The 22,057-nt window shown below is 44.5% G+C and overlaps 1 protein-coding gene across 6 annotated transcripts in view; it reads right to left on the bottom strand.

The window, feature by feature from the left end:
* rnf130 (ring finger protein 130) overlaps positions 1-12,744 on the bottom strand; it is a 45,835-nt gene extending 33,091 nt beyond the window's left edge. For 2 of the 6 annotated variants that reach the window (XM_062523888.1, XM_062523883.1), the window contains exons 1-2: positions 12,294-12,742; positions 11,229-11,758 (exon numbers count right to left, since the gene is read on the bottom strand). In XM_062523888.1, coding sequence (XP_062379872.1) covers positions 11,229-11,502 — 274 coding nt within the window. In that variant the 5' untranslated portion in view covers positions 11,503-11,758; positions 12,294-12,742. Of the gene's footprint in view, positions 1-11,228; positions 11,759-12,288 lie in introns of all 6 variants that reach the window. The other 4 variants (XM_062523885.1, XM_062523889.1, XM_062523884.1 and 1 more) reach the window with 4 other exon arrangements.
* Positions 12,745-22,057: the final 9,313 nt, after the last annotated feature.

The raw sequence follows: 22,057 nt of genomic DNA, 5'->3' as shown, positions 1-22,057 counted from the left end.
AAGGTCACCGTAATTGATTGTCTTTAAAAGGGGAGAAGGGCCGAGCAGACGGAGACGGAAAGAGAGAAGAGAGGAAGAGACGAGAGGAGAAGAGAAGAGAGGAGAGGAAGAGATGAGGGGAGAAGAGAGGAAGAGACGAGAGGAGCAGAGAAGAGAGGAGAGGAAGAGATGAGAGGAGAAGATAGGACAAGAAGAGATGAGTAGAGAAGAGAAGATAGGAAAGAAGAAGAGACGAGAAGAGAAGAGAAGACAAGAGAAGAGAGGAAGAGACGAAAAGAGAAGAGAAGACAGGAGAGGAGAGAGGTAGAGACGAGAGGAGAAGAGGAGAGAGGTAGAGACGAGAGGAGGAGAGAAGAAAGCACAGGAGAGGAGAGCGGTAGAGACGAGAGGAGAAGAGGAGAGAGGTAGAGACGAGAGGAGAAGGGGAGAGAGGAATTTTTGGCTTGTTTCAGCAGCCTCCCTCCCCATCCCTCAAGACATATTGCATTAAAAGACAACACCCCGACTCACACAGCCATATGGCCACATGCCACGTAGCACATGCCTGTTAGCACGCACACACATACACACACACACACACACACACGCACAGACTCACACTTGTTCACACACGCACATGCATACTTTCTGGGGCTGTTAAAAACCAGGAGCAGAACATTCAGATCCAATGTGTTTGGGAGGGTGATGGTGCAAATCAAGTGGTTGTAATGGAGTAAATTGGTGAGGCTTAAAGTGCTTGTGTGTGTGTGTGTGTGTGTGTTTCCCTGGTGCATGATGGCATCGTGCCCATGTCAGAGCTAACCTTCAAGGGACACCTTCTAAAATCAACACAGACAAATTCTGCAGCAAAAGCCCAGAGAATTCACACTGGGACGGGACCAGATGCTATCCATCCCTACAGCATAGTGTGTGTGTGTGTGTGTGTGTGTGTGTGTGTGTGTGTGTTTATTGGGTGCTTATTGTGTGTATGTGTGTCTACATATGGTCACTGAGAGACCAAAGATACATACAAACCCAAGCATGTTAATGTGGCCAACATTGCCCACTGCACATACAGGCAGACACACACACACACACACACACACACACACACACACACACACACACACACACACACACACACACACACACACACACACACACACACACACACACACACACACACACACACACACACACACACACACACACACACACACACACACACACACACACACACACACACACACACACACAGAGACAGTAAATCATTAGCTGCTTGATGTATGGCTCCAGAGCCTGGTCTCCTTGACTCCTGACCACTGAGAGCTCCAGCTCTGTGGAGGAGGACCCAACACACGTTCCTCCCCCCCCCCCCCCCGCTGCCTGGTAATGGACCAGAGAAAGCTTTCTGTCCAGCGCGGGCCGCCTCTTTAACATGACACAATGAAGTGCCGCTCTGCAGCCTCTCTACCTCCTGGACCGGGGGGTTGGTGTGTGTGTGTGTGTGTGTGGGGGGGGGGGGGAGGGGGGAGGGTCTTGAGAGGGGCCTTTGATTGGGTGCATGTGGTCTTTGAAGGATGCCTGTTACCGGGGATCAGTCACTGTGTCACTATACAGTGGCAATGATTAGGGCATAGTCACTGAGATGTACAGTACTGCATGTCTGAATAGCTTAGCCATTGTTTCCTCCCAGTCTGAGCTGCAGACTGCGAACTGTTGCATAAGCACAGTGAGCATGCACATCTGTGCTACTTCACTTACTCAGCGAAGTCACGATTACTTGACCTTTTAAAGGTGTAACTAAAGCGTATCTAAAAAAGCCACCATAACTGAGTGTGTGTGTGTGTGTGTGTGTGTGTGTGTGTGTGTGTGTAAACGAGAGAAAGTAAGAGCAATGGCGAGAGTGAGAAAGAGCGACAGAGTGTGTGTGCATATGTAAGAGAGAGAAAGAGAGCGCAATGACAAGAGCGAGAAAAGAACGAGAGAGCGACAGAAAGTGACACAGAGAGAGGAAGAGAGAGAGAGAGTGAGAGTGTGTGTGTGTGTGTGTGTGTGTGTATCTTCAACCTCAAAGGCTTTCTTTAGAATCCATGAATACATGATTTAGAGCATAATGATGACTCCTCTATGAGGAACACCTTTGCTTTGACTTTAATGACCATCTGTGCGGGGGCCAAAGACCACGACTTAGTCTCTGACACTCTCTCTGCATACACACGCCACACTCTCTCACCGACACATGCACATGCACATGCACGTGTACGTGCACACACACACACACACACACACACACGCACGCACGCATATGCACACAAACACACAAAAACAAACACACACATACACACAGACGCAGGCAGGCAATGTGCCTTTTTATACCTGGAGGTCAGAACCAGCCTCAAAGGCAAAGTACTGTAGCTGAGCTCTCCTGGATTCTGGCCCAGATTAAATTCAATATCATAATTATATTCTCTTTTTTCACCCCTCTGTTCTTTGATGAGAGGGGAGAGTACAGCGGGACCAAAAAAAACACCTACATTGCACAGGAGTAGACAAATGAGATATGGTTTACAACATTTTTTTCCTTCTCCTCGATTTAATTCCGCACGTCGATTCCAAATCTGTCAGCAGGAACTAGACAGAAGGTGTGTGAAGGTGTCGAGAAAGAAAGAGAGGCAAGGGGGGGAAACAGGCTGGATGGATTCCACATAAATAACAACTGAACGGTAATAAGCTCTCCTCTAAGGACATTTGCGTGGCTTACATTCCTCCTGTCTCCCTGGTGTCAGCAAGATCAATTTGCTTTTACTTCAAGGAGCTTCTTGTCACATCAAAGTGACTACAGCCTGTCTCTGGACAATGTCTTTGCAGAGTCACCGACATAAGCTGACATTACCTCTAAGTGTTTTTTTTATGTTTCTAACATAGTAAAAGCTTAGCAAAACCTGGCCCACAAATTCAAAACGGTTGAGGGGTAATTCTGAGAAAGGTTTGGACCTTTCAACATCAAGATCAACTAGAAAGGCTGTCAATACTAAGACAGCCCCCCTGCCCTTTATGAAACTCAATAAACAGTCGATCACCAAAAAAAAAATACTAAGAACTTTTGCTTAGTTTATATTCAGCAGACAAGTGGAGCGTGCTAACTAACCCTGACTTGGCTGTCTAACAAAAACCTAAACATCACATAGACTTTAATGCGAACCGAGGCAGGTCAGTACTGGATCTCTGGGCCTCTGGTTTGGGAAAACAAGAGAGCGCTGGAGGGCCGAGCTGTTCTCTTAGTTACGAGCCCTTGCTGGTGCCGCGTCAATACTCATCTACTCATCTGATGGGCTGGAACAGCATGGCACGGGGAGTGGCGCTGGAAGGGGTGGTGTCACAAGGGCTCGCCGTTTTAATTTCCATCGAACGGGGGGGGACCAATTTAGGGCAAGCTTGGATGTGGTCGTTTGTTCAGCAGCACACAAGCCAAACTAAACACCCCGTAGGTTCAGATGTAGGTACAGCGTTAAGAGCAAGTTAGCAGAGTGTGATTTTGAAGATGCGTCGGCAAACAATAGAGATGTTGCCACACCACCCACCTCTGTTCTTCTGGCCCTCGTGTGTATAGTCACCCACACTAAAATAAAACACTCGCACGGTGAGGCTGCAGTTCCTCCTGTGATAACACAAGCAGGCCACGCTCTTAAAGAGCACGGCCCACCTACACCCACAGAGAGGGGAAACAGCTCAGCAGTAACGTGTGTGTGTGTGTGTGTGTGTGTGTGTGTGTGTGAGAGAGAGAGAGAGTGCATGTGTATACGTGTGCATGTGTGTGTACAGTATGTGTATGCATGTGTGTGTGTGTGTGTGTGTGTGTGTGTGTGTGTGAGAGGGTGGGTGTTTGTAAAAGAGAAACGGAGGTGGCAGAATCCACAGAAGATCTGATTGCAAGGTGATGTGTGCTCCAACAGGCAGCACACGCAGACACCAACACACCTCCTGTGAGGCGGTGATCAAAGCCACCGCGCTACAGCTGTGAGGGAAGGGGGGGAAGGGGGGGAGAAGTACGGCAGGAAGAAGACGGGAGAAGAAGATAAAGACGAAGAAAAAAAAGAAGATTCACAAGGGGTGCTAACGTTACCAGCAAGCCCCGGAGTGGGAAACCGGCAAACCGGCAAACCACGGCCTGTAGGCGCCTCCCCCCCTCCACCCCCCATTCCCCCACCCATCCCCACCTTCCCCCATATCCCCCCCATCTCACGTCTCACACAAAGGCAGCGACCTCAGAGAGCGAGCCTGACAGGCACCTGTGGAAGAGATAGCATCACTGTGATGCCAGGCGTGGGCGGATGCAACTGTTTCAGCTGTGCAAGCTTTTGTTCAGGGACGGGGGTGGTGGAGTTTGAACATCTATTGTCTTTGTCTGACATCCACGAAAGAGCTGCTTGAAAGTACACAGGCACGACAAATATGTTGTTTAGTGCCTTTATGAGCATCACAGGGTCCGATAACATTTAAGTAAGGGATAACGTCTTGTCCATTGGTCATTATCAGAAAATAAGTCCTGACAGGACAGACAGGAGCCTGACGCAAAGTGAAGCACTGATATTTTTCGAGTCTGTGTTCAGGTGCTGACCTTGTAGAACTGTATTCATATTTCCATGCTTGGAATTCATGTTTCAGAGTGCAGGCGGATCGGAAGACAGCTTAACATGACAATGTGACACAAAAGACTGGGACCCTGATGTATAAGTAACCTATGAATTTGTGACACAATCACTCTGCACAAGATAGTCTACTTTGCATGTTCTGAAGCAGACATGTTTTCCACCAAAAAAAAAAGTCCAACATGACTCGCATGCAAAACAAAAACAAAGTTCCTCTCCTTCTCTCTCTGCTTCACACAATCATTATTATCCCTCTCCCACTCTCTATCTATCTATCTATCTATCTATCTATCTATCTATGGGGTTTTTGTTATGTTATTTTTTAGGTGGAGGCTTCATATAAGCCTCTTCCTGCACTGAATTTGTCTTTGTTTTCCTCTTTTGTACTCTCTGACTTTTAACAAGTGCTAAATAAAAAAACCTAAAACCTAAAAACTCTCTCTTGCAGACTCCAGCAGCAGTGCTCGCTCAGGGCAGAGTTAGTGAGGGGAGGAGATGAGGGGGAGACTCTGCACTGTGTGATTACGAGTTGCATAACCAGCGGGGAGTGAGTCAGGCATGTCTGGCCAGGTACAGGACCCCCCTGCCGCCCCTGCTGTGGTGGAGTCTGTGTGCACCGCTAACGCCTACCCTTCAAAACACTGCAAGGTCAACGAAAGGCCAGGCTCAAACATGACTCAACCATCCCTTATGATTTTCTTTTTGAGTATATGAGGTTGTGGACGTCACAGATCTATGCAAAACCCACTGTGAGATTGTGCTAATTCAATGTGTGTGTGTGTGTGTGTGTGTGTGTGTGTGTGTGTGTGTGCGTCAGTAATGTTCTCCTTGCCCTCTCTACACAGGCATCAGCCATGATGGCAGAGCTACTTAAATCAATATCCCTACATTACTACAGAGCTCACATTTCCGCTTCACATCACTTGCAGACACATGACATTATCACCGACATGGGCAGCCGCCTGTCAGTTTTTCTTCCCTCTCTCTCTCTCTCTCCCTTTCCTTTCTCTTCATCCTTCTTTCTCTCTTTTCATCCCGCTTCTCTTCTACGCTTCTTCCTCAGCCCTGTGTAGGGTCCTGGGTCGATTTAACGGTGCATTGCACCCTTAATGTAGCCGGGGGAGGTAAAAATCCTCTCCTCCCCCACGCAAGGTGCTATCGACAGCCTGGTTACATCCATCATTCTGGGGGGAGAGCTGGCAGGGAGTCGGAGATAGAGATACAGATTGAGATAGAGATAGAGAGAGGGAGAGCGAGATAGAGAGAGAGAGAGAGAGAGAGACACGGAGTACCGCATAGAACACCTTTTGCTGGGAAACACGGACCTTCATTCACAAATATGCGGCCCTTGACAGAGTCACAGAGCCTCTACAGTGATCATAGTGGAAGCAGTGTGTGATCTCTCCGTCTCCAAACCGGGGATGCTAGTTGCAGTACCCTCCCTTCAGCCAGCACCACCACCACGCAAGACAATGTGAACTCCGGTCGTATTTTTTTTTTTCCTTTTTCTTTTTTTTTTGTTGCATTTTCCTCCTTATGCCTCCAACGAGCCTGGGGGAGTGCTGCCTCAGCAGTGCATTAGGGCAATTACACCCTCACCGGCATACACAAGACGCCACTAAGCAAGTGAAGCTCTCCTCGCTCAGTCGGCGGAGTTATTGTTACCATCTCGAATCTGCCTCTTGGCAGTGCTCTGGTGGTTGACCCTGGAGATCTGCGTGGGCTACTTGGAATGAGTCAGACTAGCCGTCGGTCCGGCCCCGTGCGTGGCGAGAGGCTAATTATCTCGTCCCCGCGCTGTGCCAGGTCCATTTACAGCCGTTTGAGCGCGGTCCAGGGCCCGCTGCTGTACCTGCGAAAGCACGCGGTGGGAAACCCGCGCGGGCAACGTCACTCGGGCACGTCACCGGTGCTACTGGACAGAGCCTAACTGGCCGCTTTCATTTGTCACCTTTGATCCCTGCTGATATCCAATTGGGTGGTGGTCTCCAGCATGCTGGCTTGCCATTGGTCGTTGGCGGGGGCGAGGGGCTGGTGCCGGTGCCAAGGTCCTGGTGGTCATGGCAGCTGGCGAGGAGACGTTGGAAAGGTGAATGGAGAGCGAGGAGAGGGAAATGGGGGGGGGGGGGGGGGGTGGAGGCGATTAAGGCAGAGGACCCGGGGCTCCATAGCCCAGGCCTACGCATCGGAGCAGCGTGAGCAACGATCATTTGATCTCCCTGCCATATGTCCCCTTCACTGTCTGACAGCCCAAGACAAACAGCATCCAGGAGAGAGAGGAGGGAAAGAGAAAGAGAGAGAGAGAAAATAGCAGAGAGAGAGAGAGAGAAAATAGCAGAGAGAGATAGAGAGAGAGAAAGAGAAAGGAGAGAATGGAACAGGTGGAAAATTCCATGCACAGAGCTTCACGAGTTAAGAAACACATACTCAAAAAGAGTCGCGGTGCTAAAAGATAAGCTATTATAGTCCAGGACACAGTGGAAAGAGAAAGCAGCATGCGACGAGAGAGCAAGCAAGCCAGCAAAGCAGGCCTGTGCACAGAGAAAAGAGAATAGAGGGCCTTCAGGGCTTGCATGCACCACAAGAGGAAGTGGTATATCATGAGGCCCATCATAAGCACAGTCTTCACTGTATACAGTAACTGAGCACAGGGTCGATCTTCTGTCGGCTAAAGATAATACGGCTATGCTGCTTATGCCACATTCACACTAAAGTATGAACTTAATCCAGTCATCTGCAGTGTGGTTTGATGAAACGTTCTTCCGTCCATGCAAACTGCAACTGCAATTACAAATGGTTCTCCTGTTCCTCATTGCCGTTCCGCAACTTCACCAACATTACTTCCCCAGTGTTTTGGTCAAGGTGTGCTTGTTGATACGGAAATGATTTCTAAAGCAATAGAGACCTACACATTTAAAGAGTGTAGCAGTCTCATGACGCTTTCTGTCAACTTAATGCCTGCTCTGCTGCTGTTTTTGTTCCTTTCAATTAAAAACATCACAACTTCAACCTGAAATCATCCATCTGTGGACTGCATCTGACAGAGACAGGCGTGTGAATATCAGAACGCCATCAACAAACATTAGTGAAGGAGTCAAGAGGCCGACAACAAGGAACCAGCCCTTTGAAAGAGCACAAAGCTCGACGTCTTTCAAAAGAACAACACTAAATGCGAACGCAGGCCCCTCTGTATAAGTGTTCCTGTATCCACTTTGGACAGACAGCATCACAACCCCTGGGCGACCTTCGGGCGAGAGGAGGAGATAGTGGTGCCCATCGGGCAGCTCTATCTCCGCTGGGCTTCGCTTGCGCTGAGTGGCGATACCGTGTACCCTGGGGCCGAGAGGCTGCAACAACATTCTGCCTGCCCAGTGCCCAGACGGCTACAGGCACCTCTGGCAGGGTCAGAAAAAAAGACAGGGCTATCAGCATTTTCACTCTGTATGCTTTTAAACACATTATGATGTGCTTTAAATGTCTGTGGTTAGCGCTTTCTTGACTTCCTGTGGTTGATTTGAAAAGATGAAGGACGGTCACACATACACAAACGTACACATATACACAAACTGTGCACACTAATGGAGAAAGCGGCTTCTAATAAGAATGGCAGCACATTTTCCTCTCTACCCAAATTAATGTTAAGAATTAGTCACGGCTGAAGCGTTGGTTTCCATTGCATGAGCCAATCAGGTCAGTCAGTGTGACCCTTGTGGTGCAAAAATCCCACTGGTCTTTCAGTCCCCCTTCTGTGGCAATGGGAGAGAGAAAGAGAGAAAGAGAGAGAAAGAGAGAGAAAGAGAGAGAGAGAGAGAGAAAGAGAGAGAGAGAAAGAGAGAGAGAAAGAGAGAGAGAGAGAGAGAGAGAGAGAGAGAGAGAGAGAGAGAGCGAGAGAGAGAGAGAGAGAGAGAGAGACCAAGGCCGTCTTGCTCGTGATGGCTCTGGCTGGGCGCGATGACCTCTCCTGGGTGAGCGTTTGGGCCGCATCCCCAGGTCAGCCTCCCCCCTCAGGCCACAGCTGGCCAGCCAACGGATGGGTTAGAGAGAGAGAGGGGAAACCGCAGACGGCATGAACTAGGCCACCACCGGACTGACCGACAAAGACAGGGGGAGAGAGAGAGAGAGTGAGTGGAAAAACTCTCCGGCCCTATCAGGGAGAGCTTAACTGGTTTGGCTGGTCAACTCAATCTAACTGGGGCACTGCCACATTCACACGACTGGCTGCTCCAAAAAGAGCAATTGATATTATGAAGGTGAATTCCCCTTTAATCATGTGTATGGCCTGGATCTCTCGTGATCTATAGCTCATCATCAATGTTGTTGTTTTGTTTTGTTTCGTGGGGAAGAGGGGGCCACTCGTGTAGCCCATGCAGCAGTTGATGCAACTGAGAGACATATACAGTACAGAGCAAAAGAAGCATACTGTAATGTTTCATTTCTGACACTGTGCTGATCACAGACACTGTATTGAACAAGATGCCCTGGATATGAATAAGGACGTGAGAGAGGCATCATCAAGATGACATTCAAAAAAAGATAGAACCAGATGTCTCTGTCAGCATCCAACGTTCATTTTTTATTATTATTATTATTATTCATCTGGTAACTTGAACACAGATAATAACCGTCTTATTAATGGAGATAAAACTGATACCTTTGTCTCCAGGAAGCTAATATTGAGCTCTACTTCAGAATTCTATGACCCCCCCTCTGAGTCATTCAATACAGAGCTTGAAATGCATTCTTAAAAAAGATCATTCAGCAAAATTATCGATAAGACATAATGCAGAAAGGACTGACTAATAGTGAAGAAATTGCAACTGTAATCAGATACAATGACATCTAACACTGTACTGACGCAGTGTACTGTAATGTATAATGTACGTGAATAAGATTATGTGTGTGCATATTTCATCTAATAAAAACAGGCCAGCACATGACACAGAAACATTATCCGATATTTCTGCCACACACACAGACAGACAAAAGTCATGGAGGGACCATCTCAAATTTGAAGAATAATATATAAAAAATATATATATATATCACACACACATATACACACAGACACAGACACACACGTCTCCCTCTAAAAGAGCCCAGGCAGCCGGAGCTCTCTTTAGGAGGACGCTTACGTAAGAGCTGAGGAAGAAGGAAGGGGTTGGGGGACGCAGCAATCTACACACACACATGCAGATGTGTGTGCACGCGCGCAGATACACACACACACACACACACACAGTTGGTGAGACAGGTTTACACATATCTAAACCCCCATTGCGAACTGAGCAGTCGGGGACAGTGACTTGGACAGTTCAGTCAAGCCGTGTTTCGCAAAACTGCTTGCTCTTGCAGTAAAAAAAAAAAACCAGATCCTCTGAAAAAAGGCCAAAGAGGAGGGGCCTACCAGCAACAGAGCATGCAGCAGGTTTCCTGAGACATATGAGCTCACGACACCACCAAAACCTACGTACAGTACTGTATGTCCACAACCATGAATTTTCACAACAAAACACAAAAGAGCCGTGAGGAGTTTTTGCAATTTGGGTTGTGCAAAGTCAAAGTCAGCCATGGTGTCATCAACCACAAGAATTCATGCAAGCGCGCACACACACACACACACACACACACACACACACACACACACACACACACACACACACACACACACACACACACACACACACACACACACACACACACACACACACACACACACACACACGCAATTTCAATTTGTTTCCGTTCTTTGATCACACCCATCAGGACACCATCAACAAACATCAGTGATGGAGTCAAGAGGCGGACAACAAGGAACCAGCCCTTTGAAAGAGCACAAAGCTTGATGTCTTACAAAAGTACAACACTAAATGTTAATGCAGACCTGTCTATCAGGTCCAGTCTGATTAAAAAGTCCATTATGGCTTGATTGTCCTGATAAGTCCCAAACCATTACGTTTGGCCAGACATTCTAAAGGATAATACTGCAGCAGATGGAAGATCACCAAGTGTTCAATCATTGTGACGTGGTAATGTATGTGACGGATAAAGATGCGTTCTTGAGGAAAAGTTAACAACATTTCTGGACATGATTGACCTCTCTACGTTCTAAGCCTTCACCACTTCTGCACAGCAATGTTTCAGTGTTTTAAGCATGCATCTGTGTATAGAACTGTGTGACATTCTCAACAAATGAAGGACCAAACTCTAGTAATATTGGCAAGGACAGGGGTGAGTGTGTGCACAGGCAGGCGCAGGCACACACACACACACACACACACACACACACACACACACACACACACACACACACACACACACACACACACACACACACACACACACACACCGAACAGGCCTAGATAAGAGTGACAAGAGAGTGATAACCAAAACACTGTGAGTACGGTGGAATATGGCAGGCTCGTTCTTCATTCTTCAGGTCTTTTGCATCAGACTGTAGGGTAATGACACAATTCTACAGAGCTCTTGACATCATCCCTAGCCTAGCCTTTAGGAAACTAGTGGATGTAAATTTCATATAAGCCTACAGGACATGGGCTGAAATAGGGAACATCTTAAACAGAAGCTTTTAACGCTTACCTCCATTCACCGGCGCAGGTGCTATCACGATTCCCTTGGCTTCCGTTTTTGGGGAATTCTGCCCGTACCTCCCGTCGTCCTTCGTGAGCATTTGTTTAGGGTTGCCTTTGAGGTCCAAGACTGTGGCGTTCACCGTGGCACTGTAGTAGTCCTCTTTGCTCACCAGGTTTTTGTCGGCACGGACTGAGAGCATGCACCTTGGCAAGACGAGGATGAGCATGACGGCGGAGAGAGAGCTGCTGCATGGCGTTGCTGCGGACCACCTCTTCAGCATCTTCGGAATGTCTTATTGCTAGTCCGCTTTAGCAACCCAATCCGTCACTGAAGAAATAATATCGCATACGCATACGCGCATAGACACACACGCACACTCACATACGCTCTTCTTTCTCCGAGGGGCAGGGGTCTGGCGTGGTAGACTTCCTTATTGCATGCCCACCTCGTAGCCTCCGGTCATGTAAACATCTTTACACCATGTTCGTATTCCCATATATATGCGCTGCCTACAGTCTTGATTCGCCGGATATGAACTGCAAAGACGTAAAGACAGAGCAATATCAACCATTACACGTTACGCCAGTGGTTATGCCAATTGCTATTGCGAAATCGTTTGCTTGCTATTATGTCATTACTCAATTGGTGTTTGAGCAAGTAGTTAAATATTAAAGCAATTTTCGCCAGGGACAGCCAGAATGAATTCACTAATACTGTTAATCTGGTCGTGATACATTCATGCGGAATTCTACAGATGCCAGACTATTGTCTAAAGTCAGATTACCTGGAACGAAAAAAACAGCGCTGCCATGGATAGCTCAAACGCTTCATCTAAACACACGAACCTGCATTCATTTGCGCAAGGCACACATGAATGCCTGAACTGTCAATATGATGGATAAAGCAAATGTAACGACCATTGGTTGCATCTGAAACAAATGTATCGCTAAAGCTGTCAATAATGCTTTGTGCTCCCAATTAGCTTGATAACGATAGCCAGATGTCATGCAGCTATCTACCGAGATAGCATTGATTTCCTGGTGCGAAATCAACAAGCTTTACCTACCGTACCTTCAAATGGCCTCGCTAAAGATGTATTTGTCTCAACTTTGCTTTTTTTCCCGTGGATATTTTGTACGCTGTCTCCGCACGGTCAAAAACAAGGCGAGCTCGCGAATCTGCTCGCGTCGTATTCCTTCTGCGACGCGGTGGCGTGCGCAAGCGCGAGGAGTATACGAAGCTCGCGCACAGAGGGGGTAGACAAAAGTGCACGTTGAAAAGGAGTAGTGTCTATTAAAAACGAGATACTGACAGGCTGAGCGTCAGACCTGATGAGTCTATTCTATTGTAATGTCTCTAAAGACTACTGTGGCCATACAATTTAAAGAAAATATTAACACCATCCTGTTGTGGCCTTCAGGTAGGTTTGACAGTAAGTTATTCAGAAAGCACATCACTGAATTCCATAAGGCATCCTACAGTGTGCAAAAATAATATATTCCTAAGAAGTTGGTTTCAGACATGATATTGTCCACGCGAAGATTTGCTCTGATGCTCAGTGCAAACACAAATATAAATGTACAGGCAGTGAAAAAGGACTTTGGACTCTTGACAAGCACAATAAAAGGGACAGCTTAATTAACCCCTGGATGAGCTTTCTCTCTTTCTCTGAAACACACACACACACACACACACACACACAGACACACTCTCACAAGACACAAACATCCGGAGCAGGTTAAGCACATGCATCGACTGACCAAAGTTATCACTTATCTCTGACGTTAAGGGATCATCTGACAATCTGTGGGGGGTGAGAGGAGGATTGCATCGCCCTGAGGGCCTTCTAGGCCAGAGGACGGCTTTGAGGGGGTGGGTGAACTGGCCTCACGATGACACCACACTAGCCCTCTAAATGGAGGGATCAGTTTACTGTTCGCATGTTGACTCACTCACTGACTGCAGCCACAGGCTGAAACGAAATGAATATCTGTGTGTGATGGCGGCCTGCTTCCGTTCTACTCCTGACAGCTGAAGGGAGGAGGGGGCCAGTAGGACTGCTGAGATCATACAAGAAAATTACAGTGATATTACAGTGAAATGTGTTACGCTAAAAGCATGTTAAACAGTGTAATCTCAATAGTTTATTAATGGAAATGAATGTGAAAAAACAGGAACTGTTAGAATTTGCATCTACTACTAGTATTCCCGTTTGTGGATGCTAAATGAATCAGTGCACATGGTAGCAGTGAGGGCAGAATGTCCGTATGCACGTTTTAAGAGGCAACTGAAGAATGTCACTGCCAAAAGTGCACTAACAGGCCATCCTTCTGGAAGACGTGGAACTTGGATAGCATGTTTACATCATGGCAGTGAATGTTTGGAATGGGTCTGTGCATGAATTATTTACATAGAAAAGACTGGCGAGAAAGCATTCCAGGAATCCTCTAACAAAATAGCATAATAGCTTATTAACACACTGATTGAGATATACGTTTGAAGTGAAGTCTGCACCTTATTACTAAATAGTTAAAATAGACTTAACCAGAAGAAAACTGAGGTGGGCAATAACATTTCTTCACCTTTATACCTACCTTATGTGCAATACAAATCTCGGCAGCTTGATTATTTAGCAAAACATGTATGTGGATTCAATTAAAAACAAACAGGAAAACGACAGAAATGAATGGATTCTGAACCAATGGCCGTTACATGTTTGTATGCATTTATGACCACATACGTTTCAAGACAATGTGTGAATGCTTTGACTTTACTTGATTACTTGACCTTAACAACTTGACAACATCCATCCTCTCTTGCCTCAGTGGCCTGACAAATAGACATACTGTAGCTTAAGCTTACTCACAGATGGTCATGGACTCTGGCAAAACCAGTAATGACAAAGCATGCTCAGTAAGAGGTTGAGGAAAGAGTGCATGTTTGAAGATGTTGCCAATCGGCAACAAGGGCTGAAATCAGTTGAAATCAGTCTTGCATAAGGGAGTTGATATGGTCTTTTGGGCTCCCACCGTCGGCATCAAGGCAGAGCTGCCTGGTTAGGCAGGGTTAGGGTTAGGGTTAGGGTTAGGCAGGGTTAGGGTTAGGGTTAGGTATGGCAGCACTGCCTTGAAATTGAGGGACCTAAAAGACCATCAAGTCGGTGTTGGCCCATATCTGTGATGTGTTAGACATACATTGTGTTCACTGTCACTATAATGGGTTTCAAATAAAGGATTCAAGTAAAGTAAGATATAATATTACCCCAAATATGTCCTCTATTTATCAATTCAAACCAACTTAATCAGCATGCTCTTATCATCCTCAGTGAAATCATGCTATCTGTTGGTGATTAAACTATTTTGTCAGGATTTTCTTAGCTCTCTGTTAGTTCTATTTTTTCGGTGTTGACACCTTGACAAAAAAAGAGTGGTTGTTAAGTGGTAATTAATATCCAGGAGTAATGACAGGCCTGCACACATCATTCCTACACATACAGTACCCAACTCATGTGAAGAATGCTGTTTGTCTTCTGTGGACGTCATCCAGATGCACTGGGGTCATAGTGGGCCTTGTGCAGCACCGATTTAGGAGCAGCAAGTCAGCCATGAATGCAGACATCAGGATTGTTTTGGTTTGACGAATACAGTCAAATGGGACTGATGTAACCCAATTAATATGATGGCCCCATTCTGACTTAAAGTTGGGCCGGGTTGCCTGTGAGAGAGACTTGAGTGCCTTTTCCGCCAGACTGACACTTGTCTCGTCCCTCAGCACCGTCAGTAGTATTTAGTTATCGCAAAATCTGGCCTATGTGATCAAGGAGTTTACCTCTCATTGACAATTTACTGTTTGTTTTCTACTGAATGGAAAAGCATCGCCCTCTGGCATTCTGACAATCAGTAGCACATCTTTAATATGCCACACACACACACACACACACACACACACACACACACACACACCTTTCTCTCTCAAAGGTGACTTTCATGGCAAGGTGCATTCAAAATTGTTGTCTCACCTTGGAGGCTATGTAACAAAACAAAAAAAAGAAGAATTGTGTAGCTGTCTCTGAGGTCACTCTGCCACCCTGCCATCGCTTTATCTCAATTAGGCGATTTCTCAAGCTGCTGGAATTTAGAATCTTGTGACCGAAAAAATCAAATGTTGCTATTGTGCCATTTAACATGAAATTGTATGAATTTTCAAGATACATGATTCTGATCATTTTCATGTCTGAAAAAAAAATGGATTCAATGGGTTAATGAGAATAAAAACTAATAGATAAAAAAATAAAATAATGAGTACATCCTACTGGGGACAATGGTACAGAGGACCTCTACTCTTATTGTATTGCTTAAAGGGACAACTCGTAATAACTGTAGATGAATAATCATGGTACTTCAATTTAGCCATGATGTGTTCTGAAAATCATTCAGTGAAGCCTGACCTCTAGTGGTAGAAGAGGAGTATTGCAATTCCCCCCTTTCAAAGTTGGAAAACTCTCGCTGTTATCTCACAACAAATTAGATTAATGAACAGCTGTTGTTAGAGATGGCAAATAATTCAGTAGAATACACCATAATATACAACAACATTGCCATATTACTATGCATAATAACAATATTTTTTATCTGTCTCTCTCATTCATTCAAAGGAATTGTAGTATTTTCCACAGCTATTTGTCAACTTCTAATGAAACTCACAGGAGTGATCAAGCTTGTTAAAATGAGTACTGTACCCTGAAGGCACTGTTAAAGATGAAAGGACTCATAAATGTGAAGAATGTATACTTGATAATTGTTCAGAATAAAACAACTGAGGCACTATCCAACTGAGGAATGATGAGGGCATATGAACATGCTCTCTCTTGTATTGTGTTCAACTGACTGCCACGTTTCCCAGATTCGTTAAGAAGCTCTTAAGTGGGAAGAACTTCTTAGGAGCGCTCTAAGAACATTCTAAGAATGCTCCTAAGAAGTTCTTAGCGCTTAAGAGCTTCTTAACAAATCTGGGAAACGCGGGCAATGTGTGTAACATCTGTATTACTATATTTAACATTATTTAATTGAATTTGAATGAATTATATAATCAATATAATAATATAAATTATAATACTATAATATAATGTATATTTAATTATCTTACTTGAAAGTTTCTGTAAGGGAATTATTTATTGTGCACAAACTAAATCAAGGCCATCAAACTGTACACTAAAGTTGCAGAAAGGGGATCATACTGGAACACACATCTACAGCAAGGCTAGAAGGGTGGTTCCAGTAAGTCTCTGGCAATAGTGTTTTCTCTGTAAAAATACAACACCCTTTGTTTCACCCATACTCTTCATTCATCAAAGACAGAAGTATTTTAGGTTAATAATTGTCCATTTCCTGTCCATGTTCTTTCGTTGTGTCTGTGACCGCCTTGGACGTGGCATGCATCCATTCCACACCCTAAACTTCTGCTGCACTGTACTTCCTTCCTCAAAGATTTCCTAAAAACAACTCATAAGGCCTACAATGGGTGAGATGCAGGGGCAGATGGTGGCTGGTTTGAACAGCAGTATTATGGTAAAAACCAGCCATTTCCCGGAAATGTGCTTGACTGTGGGCTGTCCATGCGGGAAGACATTTGGGGAGACTGTAATATGATATTACAGTTTTTCTCAAATGATAAAACACAAAAGCCAATCCTCTAAACCAAATGACCAGTTGTCTAAACACATTTACTAAATCTAGCCATAATTTTTCAATACCATAAACACATTTCACATGAAGACACAATTCACAAAACACAATCCTCCGTTCTCATAAATCTAAGCACATTTTTCCTTGCTAAAACACATATTGCAAAACATATTCTTAAATGAAAGCTCATGTGATGCAAAATGCTTGCCACAGTCAGCAATAACTGAACACTCAACACAATGAACACACCTGGCGTCATTTATTACACACAACGACAAAATTGAAGACACTTGTTGCTAATGCGCACAGTGACTGTGGTGTGTGTGTCTGGTGTGAATGAAGAAAATAAAAGAACTTCACACCCTGATCATGTTTTCAAGAGTACTGTTGGGTGCAATAGATTCTGTTTTTTGCATTGAGTTGTGTTACAGTAGTGTACTTGCAGAACTCTGTAACTTTCTGTATTCTCTTCATATGAAACTCAAAACTCTAAATGAAGAGCTCTTTTCCAAAACGCTATGCTGTAAATCCATTTTTGAAAACATTACTGTACTGTAACAAATCATGTTACTGTATTTACAGTATTTGTGTGTTTCAGGTAATATCAATAAAAATGCAGTTGTTTTGTTTTTATTGAGTAAAGATAAATTACCAGTACTGTAACTACGTAAGCATAACCCAATACAGTTTCACTGAGATTACTTGAAAAACAAAATTTTAAAAATATGTTTATGAAAATTCATTAGTAAAATGGTGGATATAGCGTTTTGGAAAAGAACTCTTCAAATGCCTAATCCTCTGCAGAGATCTTAGAAGATCCTTCTCACAAATTGAGCATTGCGTTTTCAATTGTTTTGCTGTAGTGTGTAATGATGTGTATAGTGTTTACATTTTTGAAAGCTTCGAGCTGCTCTTTTGGTGTGAAAGTTTGAGTTTTGAAGTGAGAAGGTGTGGTTGTGCTTATGTAGCTTTAGAAAAGGGTATTGTGTTTAGACATTGGGGAACATGGAGGAAACGTTTGTGAAATGTGTTTTAGCATTTGAGAAAAACTGTATATATATTTTCTTTGTGTGTGTGTGTGTGTATGTGTGTGTGTGTGAGAAAGAGAGTATATGTCTGTAAAAGAGGGAGAGAAAGAGAGAGGAATACCAATAATTGCAAAGAGCAAAGCAGTGTAAACATTTTTATAATTTCTACCATGCGTTTTGACTCTACATAGTATTTCCTTGCATCATACAGCCCCCAGGTTCTTTTTTCCACTAAGTGTCAGTTGAACCCTCCTGCGACACCAAGGGATTATGCCAGTGCCAGCAAATGGAGTTGCAATATGATAGACAGAGGCAGATGGGAAAGGAGCCTTTAAATTTTTTATAACTCGCTTGCCAGTTACTTTGGTGGTCTGAGAGGCAGTTGACCATATACATTATGTTTTGTAGTATAAACGCTATTATAAAAAAAAAGTTAGGTCCGGTCGAGCTATTTATTATTTTTTAGTGGACGAGAGGCATTCCAAGCGTCATCACGAGTGGCGATATTCCAGCACAACGCCACTCAAGACTGTTTACTGCTAGTAATCACTCCACATATTGCATTGAATTACCATCACGAATGTTCCGTTTTATATACAGGGTTGAGATGTTATTTCCTGCTGGGCCTTAAGCCTGTCGCACCTCCTCCAGTGCACTTTGGGTCCAGATTCACTTTTCCAACATTCACAGCTGACCTCACAAAGTTATATTTTATGTCAACGTGTTTGATCAGTCAGATAGCTTGGTTTCTTCCGCTCTCTAGGAGGGTATCTGTGCTTCTGCACTTTTCTGCTTCCAGGTCAGCAAGAAGTCAGGTGTGTGATTTGTGCAGTTGTTAAAGCATCTGTTCCTCACTATAGCTGCAGTCAGTCCCGCATAGGTCCATAACACCTTAGGTAGCTCAATAAGCATACACCTAGACATGTCAAACAAGGCTCTCCAATTTCACTCGTCGGCACCATTGGTGTGGGGAATATGGTGCTGAGGTCTCCTGCCTATTCCCATTTCTGCTGAGTAGTGCCTGGTTATTTCTTCCCATGAACTCTGAACCATTGTCTGACCTGATACATTTAATTTTGCATTCAATAATGGGGCTAAATGTCAGATATACATTTCTCAGTTGCTTGTACTGTGTCACTCACTCTTAAGTTTTCGAAAGTGCACAAAAACTGCACTGGAATAATCATCAGTGAATGAAGACCCACCTACACCCATCTCTGGACTGTGGGTCTATGGGCAGCCCTGCTAGATCGGTGTGTAGGCTACTAACTGTAGAGCTGCTTTGGCTCTTGCATCAGGCTCTGTTCGTAGTATGACTGGATTCTCCCTGAGTGCACACATTCCATTGTAAGACAGACTTGTCCATCTTTCCCTTAATTGTCATGCCATCAACTACATTCTGCAATTTTTGTACATCATCATAATTGCCATAATAGCCTTTGTATGCATGTCATAACACCCATTGCATTGATCCTCATACTCACCATTTACAAGTGGTAAAGTCTCTAAGTGGTAAAGTCTGTTATGTTCGTGAATGTGGAATTCAGTAGCCTACTGTCCTGTAGCACACATTTATTGTCTTTGAAGATCACAATCGCCCCGCTTGCTGTTGCAGCCTTCACAGAAAAGAAATCCTGCGGGTATGAAGGGGTGTAACGTTACAATCTCCTCTGTGCTCCATGATTCCATTGCTCCTCGTGTCGTCAGCCAATACGCAGCATGTCTGGGACTGGAAACTTTTGTTGAATCTTTTGAACTTTGCAATATCCGCAATGATAAGCGAAATCGCCCCTGTATCCTCCATCAGACCTTTCTCCTCGACATCGCGGCCTAGCTGATAGGCCTTGGCTGGTTCCACCTCCCTGTCGCTTGTCAGGAATGCATACGACTTGGTTGGCTCCTCAGAAGCTTGCCGTGCTTGGTCTCTGAGCTGTTTCTTTCTGCAGTTGATGTCCTGGTGCGTGTTGGTTTACAGTATGGTTTTTCATGGGCTCTTATCATCCAGCATTCTTAACCACAACTAAAAGTGATTTTACAGTACAATTGAGAGCATACTTCTATACATGCCAACAGTATTACAAAATATAAGGGCACAAACAATGAACTTCTTTGATCTACTGCCTTCAGAGTTAACTCCGCCATATTGGATGAGCAACGTACATCTCAAAGGTAACTGAAGTTTCAAGATTAGAAGTATTTGTGTTGGTGGAGGATGAACAAATCTACACAAATCTAAAGGAACGATATAAATACAATTTGTTGGTAATGGAACTGTTGGGCCTATATAAAAGTAATGTACACTCATGGTCGTGGGGTTGGTATAGGATACTGCCACGCTGTAAGATACGTTAAATTACAAAGAACAAATAATTTTAGAAAACCCAGTAGCCTTGGCAATAGGAGAATAAAATAGAGCTACATTTCTCTAAAATAACATCTGCGTTAAAGAGGAATAATGCAGGATTGGCGATTTCATCTCTGGTTTCGTTTTCGTTTTTCGTTTTCGCTCGTTTTATGCTTGCATATTTCTCTGCAGAGCTTCCCCGACAGCTTTAGCGTGTATATTTATACATATATAGGCTATATATAAATACATAAATTGCAAGCGTGGTTCTTCTTGTTCCTTTCGTGTCTCTGACTTCCAGATGTAAACAGCAAACGATCGTTTATCAGAAAGTTGCAAGGTTGTAATAGCGGAGAGGGACACTAGGGGCGGGAGGAAATGTGACTATTTTCGATAAAACTGGTCAGTCAAGCAAAACAGCGATTTCTAAGCGATTTTATGACTATGAAAAAGTTGCATAGCGTCTCTTTAATATATGAAATGTAAGATGAGGAGGAACAGACAGTCCAGTGAGAATGGAACGCATCTTCATCCAGGTGTGTCTTCATCCATCAACGCAGACAAACTGTATCGAAAAGATCTGGCACGAAAGCAACACCGTCAAGCAAACGTGGGCCGTTAACGTTTTTAACACCTGGTTATCAATACGATGAGAGTCATTAATTTGAAAACCATCACCAAATCCGATCTCGGCGCAATACAGCAGGAATTTTATGGCACCTTTAGAACAACCAAAGGGGAGCTCTCTGGGATCATATGCCTGACATCAAATTTACAGCTGCCAACAACATCTAGCCTACATGAGTGTCCTCAAGCATGGAAGGGACTTATCAAAGCACCACCCACCAATTTCATCGCTGGAGCAGGCCATCCTCAGGGGCTCTGCTGCACTCCACCCAGCCAACTGCATAAGCCTTTTAAACAAGGTGTGCTGTTCATTTAAAATGAAAATGGCTGTCCTTAGACCTGTAGGAGAGGGCCAAAGAAAAACAAAGGGGGGTCGGATCCTCTCTGCCCTGTCACCTCGCTGATCAAGAACCTCAACAAGACCCCCCCCCCCCAGATGCGACAGCCTTTAAAACCAAATCGGGTCTTCTCACCATCCCATTCTGGTATACATCAACCTCCCTCGGCATAAACCAACTTGCACAAAATGCTTCCTCGGCTGTGCTAGGAGGCGGGGACATTGGTCAGATACACAAATCACAGCCTGCGGGCCACAGCTGTGCAGAAGATGTCAGATGCAGGTCTTGTAGCCAGGGAGATCATAACAGTGAGTGAGCACAAGCGAGTGCAGTACATCTACAAATCATCAAACCTATCAAATATTTTTGTAGCATTGTTCTTTTTGTGAACGTTACATGTCACTCTCTTTTTATATGCTACATAGGTCGAAGAGCTCCCTTGCGAGCCACTAGCAACCCTCACTGGACAGCAAGAAGCGCTGGAGCCATATATTTAGGGTGACCAGATTTGAGTTAGCAAAAAAGAGGACACTTCAGCGGGGGGGGGGTATTTGGGTCACATAGGCTATGCACCCATGAACACGTGCATTCATACAATTGTGTCAACATACATGGTGATATATGATAATGAGCTTTATTGGCTGGCCCAACACTAACAGAAAAACACTGCCTCAAAAGGCTATTTTGTAGGCTAGTTGAAAGTTTTAAATGTGCAAAAACAAACTAGCCTACATTTGTAGGATATACAATGTAAAGTATAGTCACAACAATGGTAAACCAAAAATAATAAAAAATAAAACCTAATTGCACAAAA

Source organism: Sardina pilchardus, chromosome 21 (assembly GCF_963854185.1).
Source record: "Sardina pilchardus chromosome 21, fSarPil1.1, whole genome shotgun sequence".
Lineage (NCBI taxonomy): Eukaryota > Metazoa > Chordata > Actinopteri > Clupeiformes > Clupeidae > Sardina > Sardina pilchardus.
This window is presented reverse-complemented; position numbering and strand designations above follow the sequence as displayed.